This window comes from Falco peregrinus, chromosome 1 (assembly GCF_023634155.1).
Source record: "Falco peregrinus isolate bFalPer1 chromosome 1, bFalPer1.pri, whole genome shotgun sequence".
In the NCBI taxonomy this organism is placed as follows: Eukaryota; Metazoa; Chordata; class Aves; order Falconiformes; family Falconidae; genus Falco; species Falco peregrinus.
The window spans coordinates 64,833,754-64,859,959 of NC_073721.1; the positions used below are offsets into that span (position 1 = coordinate 64,833,754).

At 41.7% G+C, this 26,206-nt stretch overlaps 1 protein-coding gene across 21 annotated transcripts in view; it reads right to left on the bottom strand.

Moving 5' to 3' along the window:
- Positions 1-26,206, bottom strand: part of NRXN3 (neurexin 3) — a 1,021,997-nt gene that overhangs the window by 752,196 nt on the left and 243,595 nt on the right. For all 21 annotated transcript variants that reach the window (XM_055812570.1, XM_055812560.1, XM_055812519.1 and 18 more), the window contains exon 5: positions 2,800-3,101. In XM_055812570.1, coding sequence (XP_055668545.1) covers positions 2,800-3,101 — 302 coding nt within the window. The remainder of the gene's footprint in view (positions 1-2,799; positions 3,102-26,206) is intronic.

Consider the following 26,206-nt stretch of genomic DNA (forward strand, 5'->3'; position numbering starts at 1 on the left):
AGCTGTTGGAAGCTGCTGTCAGAATGGAGAAAAACAGATCTCCTTCATCCTGTGCTTTATTTAGAATGGTGTATTTATCCCTTTTTTGTTGCTGTTAAATGAAGCATTTAAAAGGTCAAGATATAGTGTGACCATTCTTAGCTGTGTCCTGAAAAATGTCCACAGCAGGTATTAATTAATTATTATTCATTGAAGTTTTCAATCTTTTCCTAACTCTTTCTCCCAAAGATTGAAGGGGTTTAAGACTTCCTCATCCCTAGTCATATGAATTAAAAGTAAAAATGAACAGGACCCGACAGGAAGGCTGCAGCATTCAAGTTTTCTTCTTTTTGAAAAATGTGGTTAAACTTACCAATAATTTGTGGATGACAACTTTCAGGACTGGCAGGATTGCTTCTCCTCAAGGCCTCATCAATCCTAATTTATGGGCAGTTTTAGGTTCTTGGTCAATGTTTTAATTTTGAGACTGAACTTGATCAGAAGTTAAAATAGAAGTATCCAGGGAAAAGATGACTCAAAAAAGTTCCAGCCTAATTGATATTTATTGGTTGAACTGTATTCTGTCTTACCTATCTATAGAATTAGACCCCAAATCACCTCTGCTACTTATTTTTAATTTAAGACCGCCCTTTTCTTTGGAGAGAGCACAGCCATCTTATTAAAGCATCCTCTCTCTTGCCCAGTCAAGTTAGATCGTTGAAGAATTCAGGATCACCTGAAAACATCCATAGTGAATACATCAGGAGGATTAAAAATTTGAGGTGCTGCTTAACTGGCAAAGGACTCACCTGCTTTCTAATAATTCCCAAAGCACTGTCCTGGCCTAATAAAAGAGGCATAGATGTATTTCCATTTAACTGTGGACCAAGAAAATAATCACTAGCTGAAAGATTAGGAAAAGAAAGGGAGAGGTCCTCATCCACAGTTTCGTCTGTGACCCTTCCTCACTTTCTCCTTCTTCAAGATTTGAACCAACCCTGGCACGAAGGAAGGATGTATTTTGCTTCAGGCCCGTTTTCCCATTGAAAACCAATTTCCAAGAAAAATGAAAAGTATAATTAATTAAAATGACCAGTAAGCTATACTGAAATATTCAGACACCAGCCATTCTGAAACCATCTAAAAACAACAAATGCATCAAATAAAGCCATATATTGTGACCCTTCCAGGCTGACAAACCTCACCAGCTGGTGCATTTCCCTATACTGGACTGATGGGAATGTCTGAATGAAATAGGATCATGAAGACCCATCCACTGCATGAGAAATTAAATTTGCATCTGCATATATACTATTGAAAACAGACTCGTGTTGCCCTAAGAAAGAACCCTGCAGCCTGATGACGGATATTTTGTCAAAGACCCAGACATTCTGAGCGTGTAGAAATACAGGGATTCACGTGGGAAAGACAAACATCTTCAGCCCAAACCCCAAATATTTAAAAGAAAGATATGAAAATCATTGTAACAGATAAATTATCAGCCGACATCTGCTAGTAGAGACTGTTTCTGATCCCTGGCACCGATTATCCTATACTCACATTTTATCTTAGCTACCATAAAATGTTACCATGAAAGCTGTTTACTCAGAAAATGACATTGTATAAACTTAAATAAAACTATTAAGGGTTGTATTAATATTCACATTAACAAGCAAATAAACAGATTATATTGCTTTCACAAATCTTAGTTTACAAGCTATTTCTGCTGCCTCTACCAGTCAGCAAGACACCCAATAGCTCTGATTCACAGTGTAACCCTCATTTATCATGCAGCGGATGGGCCTTAGTGACTTGATATATTCACCAGCTTTCACAGCAAGGTTATTTAATTTTATCTATTTATGTCTAAATTTATATTTCATGAGGAAGGCTTCAGGATTTTAAGACTAACCTACTACCGAATACATCACCTGATAGAGTTGTCTGATTAGACAAGCAGCATGCAGATGTGCAAAATTACAGTGGTAAAATCAGAAAAACTTTTCCAATGTGGAATTGTAGGGTGTTGGATTGATCTGGGTTTGCTTGGCTTTTTTGATCCTTCCACTTTTCCAGTCCTCACAGCCAACAGAAGAGTCTCATAGGCAGAGACATAAGAAATAAAGTAGAAACTCATTATAGAAAGAAGGGGGGAAAAATCAAAAAGAAGCAAAGAACAGAGAATCAAGAAGACTCAGAAAGACTCCAGCCAATTAAATCCAAAGCTATAAAGTTAAAATAATTACACACATACCCACCAGCCTGCATACCTGCACACTCACATGCACACACACAAAAAAAGAAAAAGTAAACGAAAAATAAAAGATTTCCAGAATTATAATTATGACATCATGGCAATGGTTAAACCAATTAACAAAACTGAAAGAAAAAGGAGAGAGGTGTAGAGCGTTGGCTGTTGGAAAAAGACTCTGTTCCCACAGTAATTAAATGCAACAAGAATATTACTGATAAGATTGAATCATAATTAAGGAAATAACAAAATAAAAAAGGAAGAACAGAAAAAGAGAAAAGGAAAAGGGAGATGAAAGTAAAGTTATTTCAGGAGTTTTTATTATTAAATCAAACTGAAAAAAAATAGAAAATTAAAAACGTAGAAATGAAGATATCACAACAGGGATAAATTCCAATCAGTTAATGTTTTTTCACTGTCCTTCAGATACCAAGATCCAGAAAAGCTGGAGAAACTCTAGCAGTTCCATTGAGCATCCCCATTGCTCCATTACTTTCTCCCATCTGCCCATCCCGCTAAAACAGAACAAAGTTTTCCCCAGCATTTTCTCCCCTCCCCTCCATCATTACCTGCCGCAGGTTGCGTGTCACCTTAACGTCATGCCACGCGTTGTCATTGAACTTGCCATTGACCGGTTCCACAATGGCCTCGAAGGCCCCAGACCCCAGGTTAATGACCAACGAAACTGCACCGTCTTTCAGGGCCAGGTTGACATAATCAGCTGACTTGCCCGTGTGCAGAATGAGCCCGTTGCGTTGCCATGTCTTGAAGGAGAGAGTGATCTCATCGCTGCTGCTCTGGATGGGGTTTTGCGACAGGTCATAGCAAAGGTATTCGGAACCACGGAAAGTGGCCATGTTCTCATCTCGTGCTGGAAAAAATGGGAAACAAAAGGACTATTCAGCAGTCAGCCAAGAAGAGATTTAAGGTTGTCATGAAATTTCTACGTGATCCCACAGCACCGTTAATGTTTTATAGAGCTATATATCATGGCATGCTAATGACTGTACAGCTCCTCTTGTCATATGGCTATCAAGAGAATTAACAGCAGGGTCCTCGGTACCGGAGAAATTCAGTGCTGTGTTTTCAGTTGCACTGCAGCACTGTCACCATAGGGACCGTTCAAAAGTACGCAGTGGAGTCTAGGGAAAGTACATTTAAAGACACTGCTACGAGACACTTCGCATCCTTTTTGGGAGAACAATGGAAAACGCTACCAGTCACGACATGACCATCACACAAGTATTCTTCCAAAAGAAACCAGCATTTCCCAATGATCGGTATTTAAATTAATGTCTAATGTCGTCTGAACTTATCTTAACCCATCTGCCAGGCAATTTAAGATGGGCATCAGAACATAATCCTGAAAGAGCTGCCCTTTTCTTTCAGCTGAATGACAGACCAAGCACACAAGAGAGCCACACAAAGTGTCCTATAGCTTCCTTGTCTGAGACCATCAGGGAAGTCCACATCAAACATTTTGTCCACAGCTGTTAAGTAACAACGTTGCTGGTAAACACATCTCAGAACTTTACCTGTTTGATCACCTTATCCAGAAAATCTGTACTGGACAAGCATATAATTTTCATACAGCGAAAATAAACATGGGGAATTATTCACAGCACATGACATGAAATATTTCTTCATTAAGAAAAAACATTTTGTCTGTACAGTAAGGAAAACCACTGAACTAATTTCTTAACAACTGGAGGCAGCATTTGAATACCATAAAAATCCTTCACGTGAGCTGGAAGTCCACCTCCCAGTACCTGGGCTTCCACCTCACCCAGAGCCAGCTCTGCTGCCACACTGCGCTCAGATGACCTGAGCCAGCTGTGTACCCCAGTTTGGCCCAGTAGAAGAAATTTAAGATGGTGCTGGTAAAGCTTGCAGGAGGGCTGTCTGTAGCCCATTCGTACTAGTGTTGTCTGGGGGAAAATGGTACTTACAATGGAGTTTACATAGATCCCCCCCTCCCCATATTGCAGCACCTTCCTGACCCCCAGCTGTGAAAGCAAGCCTCAGCATGAATAAACTAGATGGTACAGGCAGTCAAGCTATCATTGCTTGCAATCTCCTGCAGAAGACAAGTGCTGGTGCTATTACCAATTACATTAATAGCATTTTTCTGCTTCATTTTGTCTCATTTAGTAATCTTAATACAGATTAACCAGTATTTATTAGTACAAGACTGAAGGGGAAGTACTTGTCGTAGCCATTCTTGAAAAATAACTGCATGGTAAAATATCTGCCCTCACAGCATGGAACAGTGCTGACAGAACAGCACAGTGTTGCAACATGAACATATATCATCCTCAAACAATAGGTGTGCTTTAAGCAGAGACTTTTGCAGTCTTGATGGAGGGTATCGCAGAATAAACTCATTAAAAAATCCAGCACTTTGAAGGCAGCAGTAATGCATGTTTACACTTATGTAAGCGAACCATGTGTCTATACATCCTGGCATGCAAACACTAAGACAAATTACTCCATGCAACAGTACAGGTTGGGAGCCAACTGGCTCAAAAGCAGCTTTGTGAAAGAAGACCTGAGGGCCCCAGCAGAGAAGCTGCACCCACGTCAGCAGTGCCTGCCCTTTCAGCAAAGGCCGGCCACATGCTGGGCTGTGTTAGCCAGAATGCAGACAGCAGGCCGAGGGAAGCAATTCTTCCACTAATGGACACTGGCGAGACCACACCAGGAGCATTCTGTCCAGTATCAAGCTCTCCCATATAAAAATGGCTTTGGCATACTGGAGCGAGTCCAGCAAACAGCTACCGCAGTGCTCAAGGTGCTGGAGTAGGTGACATGTATGGAGAGGCTGGGAAAGCTGGGTTTGTTCTACCTCAAGGAGAGACAACTCAAGGAAAATGTTACTGTCCTCTACAATGACTCAAGATGGGGCCAAATTCTTCTCAGAGGTCTGCAGAAGAGGGATGAGAGGCAACAAACATAGCTAGAATACAAAAAATTCCTATTCTGTATGAAAAAAATGTTTCATCTGAGGATGGTCAGACCCTAGCAAGGGCCTAAAGAGACTGAAATCTCCATCCTTCAGAAACACTAAAAACTTGATTATGCAGAGTCCTGAGCTGCTGCTCAAACTGGGCCTTCTCCAAGGTAGTGGTTGGACCACATGGCCTCAGGAGGTCTCCTCCTAATTACTTAGTTCTGTGATTCTATTCTGAATACATTTCACTACCACCAAGGAGCTCATCCGCTTGTGTCAGTGTTCAACCAACCTGAGCGCAGAGGGCTGATACTGATTGCAGTTCTGGAAGTCAGAGCCGAGTGCTTAACAACCCTCTCCACCATGGTAATTCCCCTGCCTAGTCACTCCTGCTCCATTGGAAGGGAATGTGTTACAATCAAGCCGGACATATGTTCTATGTATCTGCAGGTAATTCCCATCAGATAACCGGCGTCTGAGGGCAGGAGTCAAACAGGATCATTACGACTGAGCCTTCTTCCCACAGCCGTAGATGTGCCAAGCGCTGCATACACATTTGTCGTCTCTGGGAAGGGGGGCGCGGGGGGTTGATTGTTCACACAGTACAAGACATATTAATAGAGCTCATTTCCACTTTTTCAACCACTTACACAAAATCTCACTGGTCTAGTTAGTACAAAGGAGAAGGTAAAGAGTAGATTAGAAATCTAAATGGTAATTTAAGGCAACCAGTGCACTCATCAAAACAGAGCAGAGAAAATTCAGAGAGATATTGCTTTTACTTGTACGACTGGTCTTAATATAAGGTGCCATCAACCCACCTCTGGGTACAGCTACCTCATCTGCCTGTTTCTATCAGTCATCTGCTTCTGACCCTTGTCACAGATGGGATTCTGGACCTGATCCATCTTTGTATCCTTCCTGTTCTTGGGAGAACATCACCCATTTCTGTTTCAGATGTTGTTGTAGGGTTTTCTTTTTCCTTAAGTGGCTGTTCTGGACAGAGTCAAATTTGCAGATCACCACGCACAAAACCCTCACCCCATGCCTCATAACCGCAACACCCAAGCTCAACGTACTCTAAGACTGTATCCGCCAAGCCACTAATTCCTAAACAGTTTACCAGTGGCCATGTGAATGGCTGGTTTACCAGTCTTGGGAAACGCTTTGGTGCACAGATCAGGCTCCGGTTGCTGAAGGGCTTGACTGTGTATTCCTCCAAGGTACAACACAGCAGCCTGCGTCAGGCCACGTGAAAGGTTTTTTACTACGTACAGCCTTTCCACACTGTCCTGCCTCTTAGGATGCTCTGACATATGTGATGGCTATGACCATAAAGCACATGAGAATTACCAGACAGCATGAAGGGGATAAAGGGATACAGGTTCTAACTACAACGTATGAAAAGAGCAAGCCCTGAGCAGGCTGCAGGTCTCCCAGTATTTCCACATGCTTTCAAGACATAACCTAGCGATGCCCAGAAGACCTGAGAGTGATGAACCGCTTGTTATTTGTTACCTCATGACCCTTGTGCTGTACATTTCTGAAGGCTCCACAAGTTGCACTGTGATATTTACAGCTTCTGTATACTTTAAACAGTGGTAGTGTACCAACAAGCCTCCGCACAGCAACACAGGTAACCTAGAACAGCTAAACTTAAGGCCCAACTCAAAGTCAACAGGAATCCTTGGTGTCACCAGAAGCAATAGGTTAAACCCTGGTTTTGCTGGGATGTGAAACCCTGTATATAGCAATTGATATTAACTTGAATTAATGATCTAGCTGATCAAGTGTGACAATGAAACTGCATAAAAAAACATTTACATAAAACAGCATTTAGAATATGTTTGCAAATTCTTGATTTATACATGATTTGCAAGATTTATTTTTAAACTCAGTTAATACCATTCAGATTTACAAAAAATAGAATCTGAAAGCAGGTCAGCACATGTAAGCAATTAAACCTTCCATTTTACTCGTGAATATTAATCTAAAAGCTATTATTTATTTTCGAACACATGCACATAACCGAACTCTCTGCAACAGCTGGGATTTGCAGAGATCCAAGACAAAACTTCACCATCACTTTAAGAAGTGGGAAACTCTTATCCTTTTCTGACTAACCACTAATAGGCAAAGCTACAAGCAGTTACCATCACCACCCCACTGCAAAGCCAGGACTGCAAGTCTCAGATCTACACCTATTCAATTCCCCAGATCAGCTATCAGTCCCTATGGCTGATAGCAAGGACAGAAACAAAAGCATGGCCAACAACTACCTTAGCCAAGCTCCCAGCTTCTCTCCTTCCTGCAGAAACCCCAGAGCTTGCAGAGTCTTATGTTCCCAGGAGAGCTAAAGACTGGGGATCTTTCCATATTTTGCATGGTGACACTGCCTGTTCAGGAGAGCCAGATAGTAATTTGAACTTCAGTTTTTACACGCAAAGCTGCCTGCTACATGTTCCTGTCAAAGCTCCTTCTACATAGGAGGACTCAAATATTCAGAATTCACAGCATCATTAGGAAGTAGAGAAACCTTGGCATTGTGATTTCTGTGTGAGGAAACCAATGCACAGACATTTTAATGGATTTACTCACGGCGACCAAGAAAATCAATAGTAAAGGAATCATTTGAGTTCAGAAGTTCCTAGCTCCTCATCCTGGGCTCATTCCATAGGTTCTTGAACATTTGCGAAGAGAAACTAACCTCCTATTTTTCTCCAGTCACACCAAGAAGTCACCCCAGCAAAGAGTGTGGAGCAGAGGAGCCTCCAAAGTTTCGGATCATGCCAGAAAATAAATACTTCATGACTGTGAAGCCAAAACCAACAAATCCTAGAAGCACTGATTCTGCCCAGGGGCATGAAGTTCATTTCTCAACAAAAGCAGCATCTCATGTAACAGGATTTCTGGCCTCAGACACAATTAGGAAAGATTTAGAAAAAAATATTAAATGAACTGTGACTTTCCTGAAGTCTCCTGAAGAAAAAGTCAAGCAGCTCTCTTAGAAGTCAGCTGCTCGCCCTCCCACCTTCCGTCAAAGCCCACTGCATTACAGCTGTGCTCGGAGCAGTCCCTGTCTCAGTGGGGTTGGGTTTGCAGCCAACATTGGAGCACGTCTTCTGTCAGTGAGAAAAGCAAACACTTCGCACTGCTTCAGAATTAATAACCACTCCAGTGTTCGGTGGAATTTACCTTATCTGAGTGATTTTCTGTGCTTTGCACAGAAGAGCTGGTGCTGTCTGTTAATCTAGGAACGGTCTACCACTGTCAAGCTGCAGGCTTCTCTGCCAAAGCAGTGTGCACTAAAGACGGAGGCAGCAAAACAGCCAGGTACTCCCTTGACCTTCTGTCAAATAGTGGTCAACAAGGAAAACAGTATTTACAGAAACCTTTTCTCCCTACCATTTAACACTTCTCTGTAACTTTGGAAGATCCTACAGGTATGCAATTTGTCTTAAAAACTGCTGCCAAAGTTCCACTGACAACAACCACAGAACAGTTATTAAAATAGAGTATTACTGACAGGGGGAAAAACAAACAAACAAACAAACAAAAACAAACAGAAAAAAAACCCAAAATACCCCAACCAATCTTCACCACAAATCAGAACACAGAAAGAAAAATATCAATGTACTTAAAAGGTATTATGGAACAATAACTAAGCTAGTATAATAACGATATGATACAGTGTTGTGAAATACAGCTACACAGAAGGCCCAAGTGCAAGTGAGAAAAGGCAGAAGTTCTCACTATTGGCATTAGTTCTGCTGCTTGAATGACGGTCCCTCCTCACCTGAGGACATGCCGATGGAGTATTGCAGCATAGCCATGCTACTCGGTGGCTGTGAACTTACTGCACATGGGCATCAGCTGTGCTTTCAGCAGCATGACACCTAACACAAGGAAACAAACTAATTCGTTTCTCATGGGATGATGGGCTAGCTAACATCACAATCCTAGCAAGCACAACTGAATTTGGTGTTTCTGGCAAAATAAATAAATAAATAAATAAATAAATAAATAAATAAATAAATAAATAATTAGTGACATTTTTCCTGTACTGCTGAAACTAACAGGTGTTCCTGCTTTGTCGCTGTATAGCTGGGTATGGACATGACTAAATGTCTTCACACCAGTGCTTATATCTTCATCTCCTTTCTACACTAATACTTAAACTATAAACAATAAGGCCTAAAGTTTTAAAATTCTAATTGAGGTGTAGGAAATCTTTTGAACAGAGTCATAACAAATAAAAATGAATTCTACATATGAACAACATGAACTAAGGGGGAAATAGAAGCTGTTCTAGATGATAAGCTGTGACAGATCAAGGTGTTGCCTCCCAAAGGATGGGGCAGAACCCCAGTCTGGGCCAACTCCCACGAACTCTACAAGGAGGTAATTCTATCCTGGGAGCCACCTATAATAGCTATCATCCTCAATGTTACCAAACAGCGAACAATTTATGTTCCGAGTCACTTTCACATGTATCTGATGTTCCCTCAGAGGTTAGGGGAGGGGAAACTGTACATCAAATGTCACAGAAAATAACTCAGCCAACACCTCTGAAGGACAAAAAAGGTGAACTATTTCCGTCACCCTCCAAAAGAGTTGTCCAGCAACTGAATGCTGAAACCCTAATGAAAGCCCTCAGAAGCAATCAAAGCAGCTCACCCAGATTCATGTGATTAAAACAAAGCTGGATAGTTTAGCAATAATCGGGTTATTATTTTAAAAAGATGGTGACAGACTCCAGTAATAGGTAAACAGCAGATTACTACATCCTCCATTAAGTTGTCCTTTTGTGCATTCCTCCTTTCTAGCCTTTGGGCAGGAAAAATAATACATCCAGATAGTTCTGTTTTTTCTAGTCTCATCATTCTTCACGTCACCTGATTGAATCAGTGGCACCACTAATCAAACCCTCTCGTAAGGTCCCATGCTCACTCCCTCACATATGCACTTTTGTGCTCTCAATAGTCAAAAGCAAGTATTTGTTTGAAAAGTCTTACAGAACTTACTTAATTATTTAAATACCTAAGAAATAGCGTGCAAAACAGTCTTCTATGCATGAAGCATCTTCCAAGCATCACCAACAGTGATACTGAGATGGAGAAGCTTTGAGTCATATCATATACTGCATCTAAACCCCATAAACTGTAAAGTAAGAACATGTAAGTCATCTTAATGTCATAATGAGATGACTGAACTGACTGCATTGGTAAAACGTTATGAAAAGAATATTACCTCTAACTTCAAGGAAATTATGGGAATAAATTTTCAGAAGAAAGATTTTTTCTTGTTGGAAAAAAAAAAATTGTCTGTAAAATCATAGAAAGATGTTATAATGGAGAAGATTAAGTGCTGAGCTGGAATCCCACAGTAAAAAGAGTAGTTTCCCAAATGCTTACTAGCTTTAAACCACTCTGGGTAATGTTAAATTTTTCAGAAATAGTGTCGTTTATTGTTTCCTCAGGCCCCTCATTCTCACTTATTGTATCTACATAATCTGTAACTTGGAAGCAGAGAAGAATCACAGTAACATCATCAGAAACTGTGTAGGTAAGAATCAATGGAGGACAACATCTCCCATCACATTTAAGAGATGCAAAGAGCTTAGGAGCCCAAAGCAAAGCCGAGCTGCACTCAACAGTCAGCGCTCTTTCAGTGCTGAACTCAAATTTCACACGTACTGTACCAGCTCTGGTCTTACCCAAAAAGCTCTTTCATCTCACCAGAAAGACCAAAGGAAGCATTATGCTACACCAGAGAACACCAAGTGCCTAGCATGAATCATGCCCTCTCCTCCATTATCTGTTACTTTACACGTTACCCTTGGAGTTTAAAGGGAAATGCTTCCTAAAAGGTTCTCAGACTTAAGCCCAGAAGCGATCAAGGAGACTCGGCAATACAACGAATGTTCGTCTTTTTGTCAAACCTGACTAATCTTATTTCCCTGAGCTCCAAAGCTCTTAATGAAAACAGGAGGAAGAACTGCTTTCCCTAAAGATGCTGCATAACAGCTCCAGAGATGCAGGTTCCACCTCTGCTTGCTGCTGCCTCCGTCCTTGGACGATGCTCTTTGGGCTGGCTCCAACACAGAGGACGCTCTGACCCCCTGGACCGCAAATCATGCTTACAAGGTGCAGAACAAGTCCTGCAAAGTGACTTAGCTCTCCTGATGAATTTGGGCCACTGCACAGCAAAGGCTGAGCACAAAGGGAGGCAACAGGCATGATAGTGCCTGAACTTCTAACCCAAAGAAAGGAGGAAGATCCCCTGGGCTCCTGGTCCTCAAACAGTTACCATACACTATCTAATGGGAAACATATAAAGCAGTTTCCATGTATCACTTTTATACATCAGTGATAGAGTTAATAGTCTGTTAAAAGCATGACCGCTTCACATTTCTGAAGCATGCACTTACTAAATATACAGTTGAAGTTCACACCATCTAAACAATTGAAAATTCAGACAAATGAAAAGCTGTTTTCCTTCTCAACCCTGGAAGATTCTTCTTCACTCAACAGTCCTTTCAACATCCCTTCAGAGAGAAAAAAAAAATAATCAGATGTATCACCAAAAATCTCCTACTTAGTCCACATGTTCAGCATAGACAAAAATTATTTAAACCTAGATTCATCGATAATATGATCCACAGATTGCCTGCTGACTCTCTAACCCACCTTTTCTGTCTTTTTCTGAAGGGAAGCAGAAAGCAGAAAGGTCTGAAGAAGAATTTGAACCTGCGTGAATGAACCATTTACTACAGAAATCACCCATCAGCATCATTTGCTCCAATACCACACAAAATAGCTGAAAAATGCGTTCATGAAATCTTTTAGCTAAAATGCTTTAATAACAGCAGTATTAGTACTACAATAATGAAAATGAATAAATAAGATGACATATGTCTACAAAAGATTATAGCATATGGTTAGTAACATCATTTTTTAAATTGCTCACCAAAATTGATCTAAATGACAAACTACAGGTGTAGAAGTCAGAACCTGAGCATTTTATTCTAAACTTTGCCACTGATTTACTGTGCAACCTGAGGCACTTAATTAACCTCGCCTGTCTCCATCTGTACTACAAAGATAACAAAAACATAGGTTAAGTCCCTGAGACCCATGGGAAAAGAACGCTCTACAAGTTTAATAGAACTTCTCTGCAAAACAAAAAATATTCCATATCTGTGAGAAGATGACACAAGCCAATGTCTTGCTTAACCCAAAATAAATTTTAACAATTTTATTTTACACTTCCTTAAAAATACATTTCTTAAAAAACAGAGCTCCATTTTAAAATAAAAGCATGAAACATGTTTATTTTGAAATGAATGATGCTGAATAAATCAATTTTAAACAATAATTTGCCTGAAATGATTGGATATATTCATGTAAATTCACAATTTGTTTTGGTTGAACAAAGTGTACTTTTTTCTTTTAATTTCTCTGAACAATTTTGCTACTCTTACTCCCAGCTCCAGAAGGTGCAGGGAAAGCAAGGTGTTGCTACTAATGGTGTCAAGGGCTCGGGTACCATGAAGATGTGCTGGGCATAAGAACTCCTCCAGATTCCTCACTGCTGAGCATGCGTGAGGACAATTTCCATTGCTGCTGTATTTACTTTTTCTTATCTTTTTTATTTTGCTCTGTATTTCTTCTAATTTACTTATTTTCCTGGTGCATCATTCTCAAACATAAGGATGGCAGTCTCAGAATACACCGCTCAGCAGAAATGTTGCCTTATGGACACTCAGCAAAGTGCAAGCTGACCAGAGAGAGAACGGCGCAGTACCGTGAACATAAACCCTGGATTTAACATACTCACCAGCCCTGCTCTCACAGAGGTATCTCTATTGCTGGGTTGTTACCCGGCCCCTCTGCCATTCTGTGTACAACACGCATGACAGCACAGCAGGGTACAAGCATGCAAGTGCACAGCTAAGCTCTCGATTCACCCGCTTCTTATGTCCTGTGTTTAACAGAAGTGCCATTGTTTTACGCAGACCACGCTTTTTTAAAAAACTGAAGCAACTTACACGCCAACATTATATTCACCACCTAAGAGAGACCTCCAGTTCTTCAGCAGCAATCTGTATCCCAGTTGCAATCCCCAGTTTCACACTGCCCTTACTCTGCCAGCCTATTAAAAACCAGAAGTCAAACACAAAATACCAATCCTGATGGTATTTAGACCTGTTTACTACTCGGCATAGATTCAAAAGCACTGATATTCAGCTCATAGAAGAGGATGCACCTATGGCATTTTTGTTCCTTACCATACTGAAAAACAAGGCCTTCCCCAAACTTTCTGACCTTAGTAAAAAGCCATAGCATTAGGGAGAACATTAAGCAGCTATTGCAGTCTTCCCTACATGTGTGGTAGGACTGGTCCTGCTTGGGAAAAAAACATGGGGAATGTTGGTGGGAGTCTTCCAAGACTGACTGCAGGAATGAACAACAAAGATTTACACCAACATTGAGAAAAGGAAAGTAGAATAGTGCATTCAGAACAAAAACATGTCGAAGGATCCTAGCGGGAGGAGAAATTCCTACTTCCATTGAATGGCAGTATTTCAGAAAACTCCTGGAAGCTTTCAAAGAAAGGGGCTGGAAGGACAGGAGCAGAGAGGCAGCACCGTAAGAGGTGCGTGTGTGCACTTGTGCATGCACATGCGCTTGTGTTAGCAGCAGCCTTCCAGCAGGCGTCACGCTTGCTGTTGAGCAGTGAAGTGTGAGTAGAAAAATAGTTAATGCTAATCACTGTAATAACACAATAATGATCCACAAAATTATCCTTTTCAATACCAGTGAGCGGTATTGAAAGCCATGCCCACGGGAAAGGGGAGATGCAAAGCAAGGTGAAAGGCAAAAGTGAGGCAGGAGAGAGATGCAGAGCGGGGCAGAGCAGCGCATGAGACTGCTATCGCAGGCTGCGGTAATGTCAGCTCCATACAGCTTCGGTGTTATCGGAAAGTGTGGATGTGTGGACCCCAGTACTGCCACAATATCAAAATACGCTGCCAAACACTACTGCTACCCTTCATTTATGCTCGTTGTGAGACATCATTAGGACCATTTATGAAAGCAGCAGTATCCAACCCAATTTGAGGCACAACGATTCTTCTCAAAACAAAGCCACAGGCAAGGGACTGTTACAAGCTGGCACAGCAGCTATGGCCAATAATTATTTAGGGGCAAAAATACATGCATTTGTATGCAATGAGAAATAGCCTAGGCTTCTGCTATGTCTATACAGCAATAAGTTCATGTGTGTTTACCAGGGCAGTGGACACATACATGCGGGTATAGGCAGTACAATTGCACAGCATATTTCTGTAGAAAGGCAGGTAATGTGCATCTGAACAAACACAATATATACACATAAAGAGGACATGTACCCTTTGTTACAGCATGAAAGGAAGCAGGCATCAGTGTGAAAAGATTTACGAGATTGAGAAACACATAAAACCACCTTGGAGTGGCTTTGATGCATACCTGCAAACTGCGGGAGCATTAGCATCCTCGTACATTTTACAGCACGTATGAGGGCAGGAAGGAAATGCATGGCACCCACATGTACCTACACAGAGAGTATGAACATGTGCCTTGACCAGGTGTAAATACCAGAGTGAATGCACACAGTCTCAGGGTGTAAGGGTGGACGACCACGGTGCATGAGGATGCAAGTGTGGGAAGCACAGCGAGCTCCAGCATTGTGCGCAGGGCAGGAGGGAGGGCGTGCCAGTGCTTCTGGCGCATGCTCCAACTTCATCCTGGGCTTTTTCCCTTCCTGCTTTAGGGTTTTTTTTCTGCGGCAGAACAGACTCCACGTCTACAGGGAAGGTGCTTAATGAGTCAAATCCAATCTCTTGAATGCCTTATCAGTTGTGGACAGGCCTGTTTCTGACAGCTGACCTTTCCCACTGCACGCTGCTGAAAAACCCATACACCACAAACAATTAACACAATGCCGAAAACATAAAGCTGAAGGAAGACTCTAGACCGTTACAGACAGCACTACAGACAGAAGACAGAGAGTGATGCACATAAAAATGACAGAAAGCAGCTACACAAGGGTTTGATTCCACCTTATTTTGCAACGCACACACTTTATTATCTTCTTTACAGCTTGGCTGCAGCAAATCTATGTGCAAAAACAAGCCCCGTGTAAAACAAGAAGGAAAAGCAGAGAGGACAGGGAACACTCTTGTGATGTTTATAATGACATTAAGCCTATACACAAATAAATACCTGTCTGATTAAATATATGCAAAGCTGATAGAAGGAGCAAAGTTCCTTACTATAAAACAAAAGCACACAGAGTAGAGGAGGTGAAGACAAGTATCACCCTGCCATCCTATACCTCTGCTGTTGTGGGACTAGCTCCTAACAGGTCATAGATAAATACATTCATTAAAAGAACTAAACAGAATACACCTGAGTTAGGAACTTGAAAAATAATAAAACCTATAAATAGTCTCTCATAATAATGACAAGGAGGCTCATCCCATAAAGAGTGCTACTGTTCAGTACTGTAATCCAAGCAACATCTCCCGGGAAGCACAAAGACCGAAACATAAAGTGGGTTGTCTAGTCAGTTGTCCAAAGGATTTGCTGCCTAGGAAGGGCTCAGAGAAAATCTGCATGCTCTCAGCTCTACTGCAAGCTCAGTGCAAGACTTGAGCAAACCATACGCATTGCATTTTGTGAAGTCTCTCTTCACTAACGTGATTTTCTGTAGTAGCTGCATGCTACCAACATGCTTGAAGATCAAGACTAACGTATCTCAAATTTCAAGAACAAATCCTAGGCACAGACAATTCACACGCTAATTTAAGAAAGTAGACATCAATCTTCTGTGCAATACTCTCCCTGTATATCAAAAGAGTGGGTTAAGAGGTACTGAAAGTCATATGAGGTCAGAGAGTGGTGGAAGCTCAAAAGCAATGCAACAAATGTTTCAGATTAGCATCTCTACCTGGTAAAATTGTTGATGAACAGAAAAAGTACTTAGGTAAAAGTATTCTGGCTAATCACTGGAAACATAAAAGATCCCTTCAAACTCCACCAAACCAAAAATATTTTGAAAATAAGTATTTCATTATGTTGGAGGTTTTTTTGTATTCAACTGAAAAAATTGTATCACGATTGTAATTGTTTCTTGGCTATTTCCATGTGGTCTTTTGATGTGTACATATTACATGAATTTACTTCAATGCAATAAAAATTCATGCTTAGTATATACTTTAAATCTCTTAAAGTAGTTCTCAGCTCACATATTTTCATAAACTTCTGAAATTATCGATGCTGTTTAGAATAACAAATCACAGCTATTCTATCAGTTCATTCAAAATCAGTCATTTTCTATCATCAATGAAATGATGTTGATGTCTCGATGTAAGAGCAAGAATGAGCCCAGCTGTTTTCATTAGTTCAAGCTCCTGGGTAGCACAATATTATTAAAGCTTTGTACAAGTTACCAACACCAACACTGGATATCAAATAAAACCAATAAAAAACAACACCCAAATTAGTTCTGCTCTTCAGTACTGTAAGCCAAACTCTGAACCCACTGTCTCTGATAAAAATTAGGTGTAATTTGTATGGTAATCAGTGAAGGAATACTGCTGGATGTAACACAGTGATCATGCTGGTATCTATGTTCATGTTATTTTTTTTTTTTAAGCCTGTTGCTAGAAGGTCAGAAGTGATGTAATTCTCACTCTTAGAAGCAAAGCCCAGCTGCTGTAAAAATTACTTTTCAAATCTCCCTGCAGGAAATGTGACACAGCCCTTGTGTTACATCAACTGTTGAAAAATGTGTGTTTCTCTTTCGGTTCAGAAAGGTGCTACCATTATTTTCCTGGAGATCAGATTGCCCCAGGGCATCCTGATTTCAGTGGTTTTGTGTCTTGGGGTCTAGTCTTGTTTTGTTTTAAATAGCAAAGATTCATATTCTAATCTAAACACCAGGGGCATACATATATTTTATGAATATTTTCCAACCCCTGTTTTACCAAAGTGTTGTCCCTCTTCAAGCTGTTCCGCACACTTTAACAACTCCATTAACCACCCACCACCGTGGTCTTGCAATTTTGGAACTGAAAGCCGGCCAGAGGTTTTGGGAAGAAGGGGAGGCAGCTCTGGTCAAGACCCACAGGAGAAACCTTTGTGTATCCTTGTAGATGGCCAGGGTGAGAGATCACTGAAATGCCTACTATGTGGACAGGAACTCTATTTCTGAAATACAAGACAATTCTGAAAACAGACTTTGGCAAAGAAACCTCCAGAGCCTGCAGGTTAATTTTCTCAACAACTATCTGGTCAAAGGTGCTCAGCTGCAATAAAAGTGGGTTTTTTTCCCTGTAACTGCTAAGTTTGCCACTACTTTATGGAGTCACAGACAAGCTGGCATCTTTTTATGCACTATCTTTAGCAACAGAATTTTGGCAGACCAAGTTCTACTCATACCTTCATAATGCTGTGATCTCTTATAGGGCTGCTGAAGGATGACTGTTGGCAGAATTTGGCCTTGACATTATTTTGTTTATACATATATATATATGTCAGAACAAGGTACAACTTATTTTCTCAGAACTGTGTTGGCTCTGCATAGCTAACAAAATAAAAGGGGGAAATTACGTATACATTTAGGTAATTTATCTATCTACATATGCAGTTTTATCCTTACACTCATGCAACTGGACTCAGAAAAAAAAAAAAGAAAAAGAAAAAGAAACTCCATTATATATTTTTTCCTGAATTTTACACTTTTTCTTGCTTGTAACTATACTTCAATCTCAAAATGAAAAGGAAGCTGTGCAACTGAACTGCCTTGGAGGACAAAGGAGCAAGAGAACTCACTGCACGTAGTACATAGCAATACTAAAAGCTTTTGTACTGTTACCCTATGACTTACAACATTGAGCTCCCCCATCTGCAGCCCACAGAGGATCACGTCATTCTTGCTGCTGTCTATACACATTTCTGGAGCATCACTTTCCTGTTTCTTTGTCCTACAGTTGACTACCTAGATTGCAAACTTCTGTGATCTGCTAGTTTGACTGTACCGTGATGCATGAATCATAAGACAGAGTTGGCGCCCCCTCACCAGCTATGTCTCCTTGAATAGCCTCTACAATGAATGTTAGTTAAAAAAAAAAAAAAAAAAAAAGTTCTCAAGTTGCATAGCTATCAGCAGACAAATGTTAGTAATGACCTTAAGATTTCATAGCATCTGGTAGAACAAGCTTGTTAGCCCCTAAGATTCTGTTTCTCAATGGAAGTGAATTAAGAACTGATTTTCGAGCTCTTACAAGAACTGTAGCAGCTCTATAAAGTACTTTTACTCCTTGGTGATCCTGGCGTGGTTTAGAAGTATGTGCTGAAATTGCTTCATTTGGCAGAACTGAGGCTCAAGAGATGAAAACGATCGCTACCAGGAATTGTGAGCATCAACCAACTACAATTTCTGGTAGCCATGCAAGCACCAGTCAGAACAGGCTGTGATGAAGGACCTGGGCAGTGTGGCCAGACCTCCTTATCCTTCAAGGTGTTGCAGCCCTGCAGGCACAGGAGCCTCCAAACCCTACCTGTGCCTGCTTCTTCACCTCTACAAAAGAAAGAAATTGCTACAACCAATACATAGAGCTCTTCCCAGAGCAGGGTGTATCTTATGTGTATAGCTCTGCACCAACACTGCGTAACCACTGAGGATTGGAATGCAGTTGGGTATATGATCTTTCTTAGCTGCAAGGGGAGTTTAAAGGGGCAGAAAGAAATTACAACAATGGGAGACTTGGCTTTTGCACATCAAGCAGTGACCCTGATGGAGAGGCTGGACACTCGTGTTTCTGCGCAACAGGTGAGCGTGCAGAATATGTCATATCACCTACTTCATGGTAGCTGCCCATGTGCATCACCATACACTTCAGTGAATGCAAGGCAGCTCACATCTCAATATGAATAATCTAGGTTAGCTTGCTTTCCCTTAGATTTACAAGTGTACACATGTGGTTGTTTTAGAGTAGGTAAATTCATAGTCTAGCCTGTCTCAGAGTGATTTGTTATTGTGGCAATAGCCCGACTCAGCTGCCTCCCTTCCAGCACCACCCACCTGGTATTCTTTATGAAATTTTTTCAGCATTTGGTTTTTTCACTAAAATGTTCTGGGACTCTCCACAAGCTCCCTGGGTAGTGCTAAAGATGAACACACCATTTCCCGGGTTGAACTTCAAATGTCAATGGCTCCAGCCCTCCTTCACCCCCTTGGTTAGATCTTCTGTGAATCACTAACTCATAAACACAATCCATAACCTGTAACATCTGAGTTTATCAGTTATTTCCCTACTGCTGCATCTGCCTGCCTGAGCTGTTAAGCTTCCATTGGGATCGACATACGCCTCTGATAAAGGAATGTTTGTTTGCTAACTGCTTGATATTGATGTGTTTACAGTGAACACCGGCACAAAGGGAGGGGGAATAACAGATTAGGGACCAGTTCAAGCAGGTTATTTTTATAACACTTATGCATACAGTTACAAAGAGCCTTCATGGCTTTATTTCAATGGGCAGAACCACAACAGGAAGAACTATGGGTTTTTTTACCATCTGGCATCACACCGTAGCAATCAGCTTTAAAAGCAGATACATAGGAAATAAGTCATACTTGATGTTCCTGCTTGATTCTAAATAGCTCAAAATGCCCTTATAAAGTGGCCAGTAGAAGCTCAGATTATGAAATCAACAGATGACCAAAAGAAAGTATATTCAGCAAATAGCAGAGCATCATCTTCAATGCAGATTTTGTCAACCGATTTGCTAGATCTTACTAACAACCTGCTGGAGGTCTCTAACTTTGCCTTCTGCTCACTGGCATTCCTGCAGCCCACTCAGTGCAACAGGCTGCCCACTTTGGAACAACCACATGGCTGCGTGGGAGCTGATCCCTGGATGGGCAAGTTATAAATGATCCATATGTGACAAACCTATATCACAAAACAATCAATGCAACCCACTCATCGACTGTCTTAGCAGAAGCCAGCAACTGAATGAACTATGGATATTAAATTCCTCTCCAGAGCAACTTTCTGAACCAGGCAAGGCTCTGATGCACGCCCGTTAGCCATCTGCACAGTATTTCAGTCAAAGATGACTCTCCTAGCTTCAGCCTTATCTCGTGCATCTAAGTGTTTTCTATTTAGGCTGTTAATGATGGATAGGGAGCATGAAAAACAAAAGGTGAAAGGGACAGAAGAATAGAGTAGTGATGGAAGATATTTTAAAAGCCAAAAATGAGCCTGCTTTCTCCTCCTAAAGACAAAGCCAGAGGAAGGGCTCCCTGGAGAAGATGGTCTGTGTTGTTTCGTCTGTGAATATGCAAGTTCATGTGTGCAAGCACATGCACAGCTGGAGCCTTCTTCCTCTGGTGGAGCACATAGTGCCTCCAGGGCAGTTCCCATTAAATTGGCATTACTGTCATGCTGCGTGCGGGCATGCAGTATGTTCAGCAAAGCAGAAATCCACAGACATGCAAGATCCTACTATGTACGTAGAGGTACAGTCATTACAAATGCATGCAAAAGTTGGCTTTGCACCTGCACATGTGACATGTCTGTACATGCTAACAGATACACGCATGATGACATACATGCGCATTGGTCGTAGGAGTGCTTTTGTACATGCGTGCACAAGCAGTGGCCGTGTATTTACATTGGCTGGGCAAGGTTCCTTTCTCTCTATTTCATTGAATAGGAAAAGGCTGTCAGCAATTTCCTTCTGTCAACAGCTGGGAGATGCTTTCTGCAGTTAGCTGCAATTTGTTTCAATTATGTGTATTAATCATAGCCTGCTCCTGATGGTATTCTTCATTTAAAAAAAAAATAAAAAAAAAATCAGGGCTTTTCTTTTTAACAAACCACTTCCTCTCTCACGATGGCACTTAATGACTGCAGGTTTGTTGAGAGAGGAGAAAAAAAAAAGTAAAAGAAAAAAGGGAAAAGAAAAACCCAGAGGCTTCCACGTTTGCTTATTTCATTAATAAGCACCATGGCTCAAGAAGCTGGCAGGGTGTGCAGCTGAAATGGGGGTCAGTGTACTGGCATTTCAATTGTGGAGAAAGAACAGGGTTTATATCTAAAAATCTCCTTGCTGCAGAGTGGATGGAATGACAGACATTAAGGATTTTTGGACTCCAGCTTGCTTCCTTTGAAGCCTAAGCTCCTTGGCAATCAGTTTCCCACTGTTTTAATATCTTACGACAGGGATCAATTTTAAAGACGCTGGGAAAAACAGTGAAAGACTGGGAAACCCATAGCTGCCCAAAGCTTCTCCCAAAGTCTATTGGAACACAACCAAAGTATCAGTGAGGATGAATTGTATTTTACTGATCAACTGCACATCAAGCTGCTATGTCTCAAAGTTGCACATGTGAGTGCTAACAGGACTTCTGAGGAACATACTCTACATTTGCAGTAAATAAAATGCTGACATTCTGGAAATATTCTAGTTAAATAAGCTCCTTTGCAGAGACATGATGACATGGAAGGACATAAGCAAAAAAGGACCTCTCCTTCTTTCTCATTACCTCCTTTCCCCTAGTGCTTATTATCTTACCTGGTATCATTAAAGGCTCCTCCCACACTCATGTCTCATTAACCACAGCAAGGGCTGGCTAGCTTGGAGAACTTAGGAAGCATTGTACAGATTTTACTCAGAGGTATAAACATTTCTGGGAAACTGCTAAGATCCAAGCAATGGATACTCACGCTACAGCCCTGTAATTTTACATCAGAAATTATCCAAGTACCAAAAACATAGATGATTTGCAAGACAGGATCAACGCATTTTATCAATGCTTGGGTTAGGGGAACCCCTTGCTAGAGTAACAAGAGAATTTTAAGATCTGTACTGCTTAAAACTGTATTACAGCGAGTCCTTGCAAAATTCACTTTCTAAGAATCTGCTTAGCTAGATTTGCTGACTGCATCACACTCAGGGAAAAGAAGAATGATCCTACTGTAGGTCCATATGGTACAATGTGTATAAATACATCACTTGGAGAATTTAAGCCTACTCTTACCTTAAGATTTAATGGCACAGATATATCAGTTGGGTGTACAAAAAAGCACCCAACATCTCTTGTAATCACGCTTTCAACAATCACAATATCATGAGTGCAGATGTCGTTATACTGGCAGAAAATACAGCTTTGCTGGTATGATTACTTTTAATAAGGGACGAGGCACACTAGTAAAAGAATTTATAAAGGGCATCTGTATTCAAAGGAGCTCTTTGCATGCCTAGGTCGATAAAGCCCTCCAGGCACAAGCAAGGCCTCCAACAGTTTCTGCATCACACAGGTTTTCCAGGACACCAACATCAGGCAGGGATGAAGTGATGTGATCCTGGACATAGATAAAATGTTAACTGTGGTAAGTAGGGACTGGGCAGCTGGCAGAGCTCTGCCACACTGTGTGAACGCACTGCACAGATGGTATACATTTTGGGGGAGAAGATGATGCTATAGCTCCCCTACTTTACGCATCAAAAGCATATCTGGACACTGACGACCAGCAAAGGTCACTCACAGAGATGCAGCTACACCACACGACTATATGCCTGTGAGGATTTCATGTTTCTTTGCATGAAGACGCGAAGGCAAGAGGCTGTACTGAAAGAGCACGCTTCTGCCTGTGTGAACTGCATCCACACTGACAGCCCTTTGCTGATGTAAGAGCAGCCTTTGAGCCAAAGCAATGAGTTTCACAGGCCTCAATTCAGCTAAAATGTAGGTTCCCAAAAGTTCATCGCTTAGTTTGAAGCTGTATCTGCGGAGGGACAGGTCTTACAAGACCTGAGAGAGGACCACTTGCTATCATCAGTGCCCCTGGTTCTGTGACATTTCAGATTTGCACAAGTAGGACATTTAGAAAAAATAACCCCACAGCAATCACAAAGTGCAACTAACCCTGGCTAACCAAGATTTGAGAGAGTCACAGCGTTAGGAACCATTTAGAAACCAACATGATCCACAATCCCAATACAAACTACCCAACCCCAGGGCACTCTGTGGCAAGCTGGAAATAAAACGCACAAACTCTGGCACCAGAAGAAGCAGGAGTGCATCCCTTCCATTAGCACTTTCCATTTCCACCAAAAACTTTCATTTCATTGTGTTGTACTTGTCAAATTAAAACACAGCCCGCAGAAATACGTTGGCTGAAGGGTCATCAAGCAAACTTCATCCTCACTAGATTCACACTGACACATGCACAGAGACAGAAGAGAGAAGTAGGTTTAAACTAGAAAGAAAATGGAAACTCTGAAAGAAGCAAAAAGCTTGGGAGCTTCACAGAGCTCTCAGGCTTCAGACACAGCGTGCTCCGACACCAGGAACACAAAATCCAGTGTAATGTACGAGTGAGAGCACACGACAGAGGAGGTAAGATAGAAAAAGAGGTGAGTAAAAGAGTAAAACAAGAAAGAAGGAAAAGAAAGAAACAGCAGAAAGCAAAGAAGGGACAAGTGCAGGAACCAGCAGAAGAAGAAAAGAAGGAGGAGGAATAGAAAAGGGAACAGAAAGTGATAGACAGAAGGGTAGAGAAATCTCTGCTGGTACAGTAACAAATAAATCCCTGCAGCATGACAGGCGTCTGCTGAAGCATTTCATTTCCCCGCAGCATAATGGTGTGTTATTGCCCATTATCTGTTCTGTCAGTGCCAGAGTCGATATTAAATGAGGGGCAGCTGCATTTAGCTGCCATTTTTCAGCTGTCTCCCAGTTACCACGGAGACCTGCTTGTTTTTGATGAACCTGGCTGCGAGCAGAGGGGTGCATGCACGAGGGGGGAGGCAGTAAGCGCCGCAGAGTGGTGGGAGCGAAGGACAGAGAGGAACAGTGGAGGAACATGAGCAAGGGGAGAGCAGGTCCCTCAAAGCCGTGCGAGCACCACAAAGACAGCCATTTCAAACACCCTGTTAATATGCAGAGGGGCCGATGGCCAAGTGTATGCGCAGTGCTTTGACTTTCACAGGTTCCAGTGATTGCCCCTTCATCCCTCTGCCTTTCTCCTTTCCCTACACCCTCTGTCCTGTAACGATGATAACAATACTCCCTGCCTCTCCAGTACCTCTGCAGCAGCATCTCTAAAGCTATTAGAAGTAATGATGAACTAAGCCTCTCGAAGACCATGTATCAGGTCGAGGAACATTAATATCCCTAAAATACTAATCAGGAACCTGAGGCACAATGAGACGGGGTCTGTCCCTCTCTCCCACCAAGATTTATACAGCAAGCTGCTGGCACACACAGGTGCTGAGACCTAGAAAACTTCATTCACCATTTTCCTGCTTTAAATGTAAGGACGTGCCCTACAGGGAAGCGAGTGGGAGACATCTGAACAGCAAACTTGTATCAAGTGAAAGCCATCCTGTTTCCTCTTCTTGACTCCTTAATACAAAGCTTCCTTAGGAGAAAGACGCACTGGGCTTATCCTTCACCATTTACTTAATGGTGGCAACTCCAAACTTTGCACGTAGCAGACTCTTGTCTAACACTGTTGCTTTAGACACAGCAGCAGCATACCTGCAGTGGCCAGGAGAGCTCACCTCCTGTTCTCCAGTGGCATCCTAACCACACCAGTACCAGCAAAGTTACCTGCTTGAAGAGTTGACTATGCACAGCATCACAGTTGAGTTCCAACAGGAGTATTTTCGGTCTACCTACACTTACTGTGAGATGTTTACCTCTTCCTGAGGGCATTGTTTCTCTGAATGGCTTGTGAAGAGTTTTAGATACACCAGAGAGACTGACACAGTGAAAGTCAAACTGATAGACTGTACCCACGTTAACAAATGAAATGGAGCCTGGGTGCACTCCAAGACTTTAAAACATGGTAGTTTGCAATTTTAAACTATTAGAACAGCCTCTGATATGATTTTTCTGATTTTAACTAGCACTCTTCCAATTAATTCCTGAGCACAGCTCAGGAGTTAGGACATGCCCATGCTCACTTCCCATACGCAGTCTGCATGCAGTCCTCCTGTTCTGCATGTTTATGAACACAGACAGACCATCCTGCAATGGCCAGCCTCAGTGCCAAGAAACATTCCCAACCATGCTCAGCTGATTAGTAGAGACAAACAGGCAGCCCAGCCTGGAGACAGCCAGGACAGTACTTTGTCCAGTCACAAATTACAGTGATAAAGGTCAAAGGGCTGATTTGCACAGCTCTGCTTATCACGCAGGTTGCATGCGGGCACGGAGCAGCGGAGCCTTAGCTTCGGTCAGCCTCTGAGTGCTCAAGACGTAGGCCTGCCCAGATATATCCTCCTAAACAGATAAATAGCAGAACAAGACTAATAATCCCCCTCAAGCTGACAAGGGTAACGGGATGCCTAAGAAGAAAATCACACCCTTAAAACATGTACCAAGAGCACTTCCAGGATCTCAAAATTCCCTAGCACCAGATGGGAATGTTCTAGTATTTACACTCAGAGCTCTCAGGAAGCCTCACCTCCACATCAAATATGACAATACCAAAAAGAACTGTTTGGTGTGTAATGCTTAATGATTAAGAAAAAGATGCCTGGAGGATACACCTTCACTCCTTGAAGGTGAATTTACGATGTCAGACTCAGAGCTTTCAGCTTTTCAGGAAGCAGCCTGCTCTTCAGGTGTTTTTCTTATCTATATTTGCCATGAATTCTGATTTACAGCTTTCTAGTTCAACCTTGGATCATGATCCTCAAAATATAAACCTTACAGCTCCATTCAACCACCCCACTCTCTGCCCTGTCCCTTTCTCCCAAACTCTCAGATCATCATGGAACAAAGACTTAAACAACTTTTCTAAGAAGTTATGAGCAGAAGACAGAAAGCTGCCCAGGCCCAACTCTGATTTGCAGTGGAGCGTCCCATCTCCTTTGCTGTTTAATCTCAATGCATATTAAACTGAAGTAACACCAAGGAACACAGCAACACCGAGTATTCTCAGCTTTTTAAATACTAAT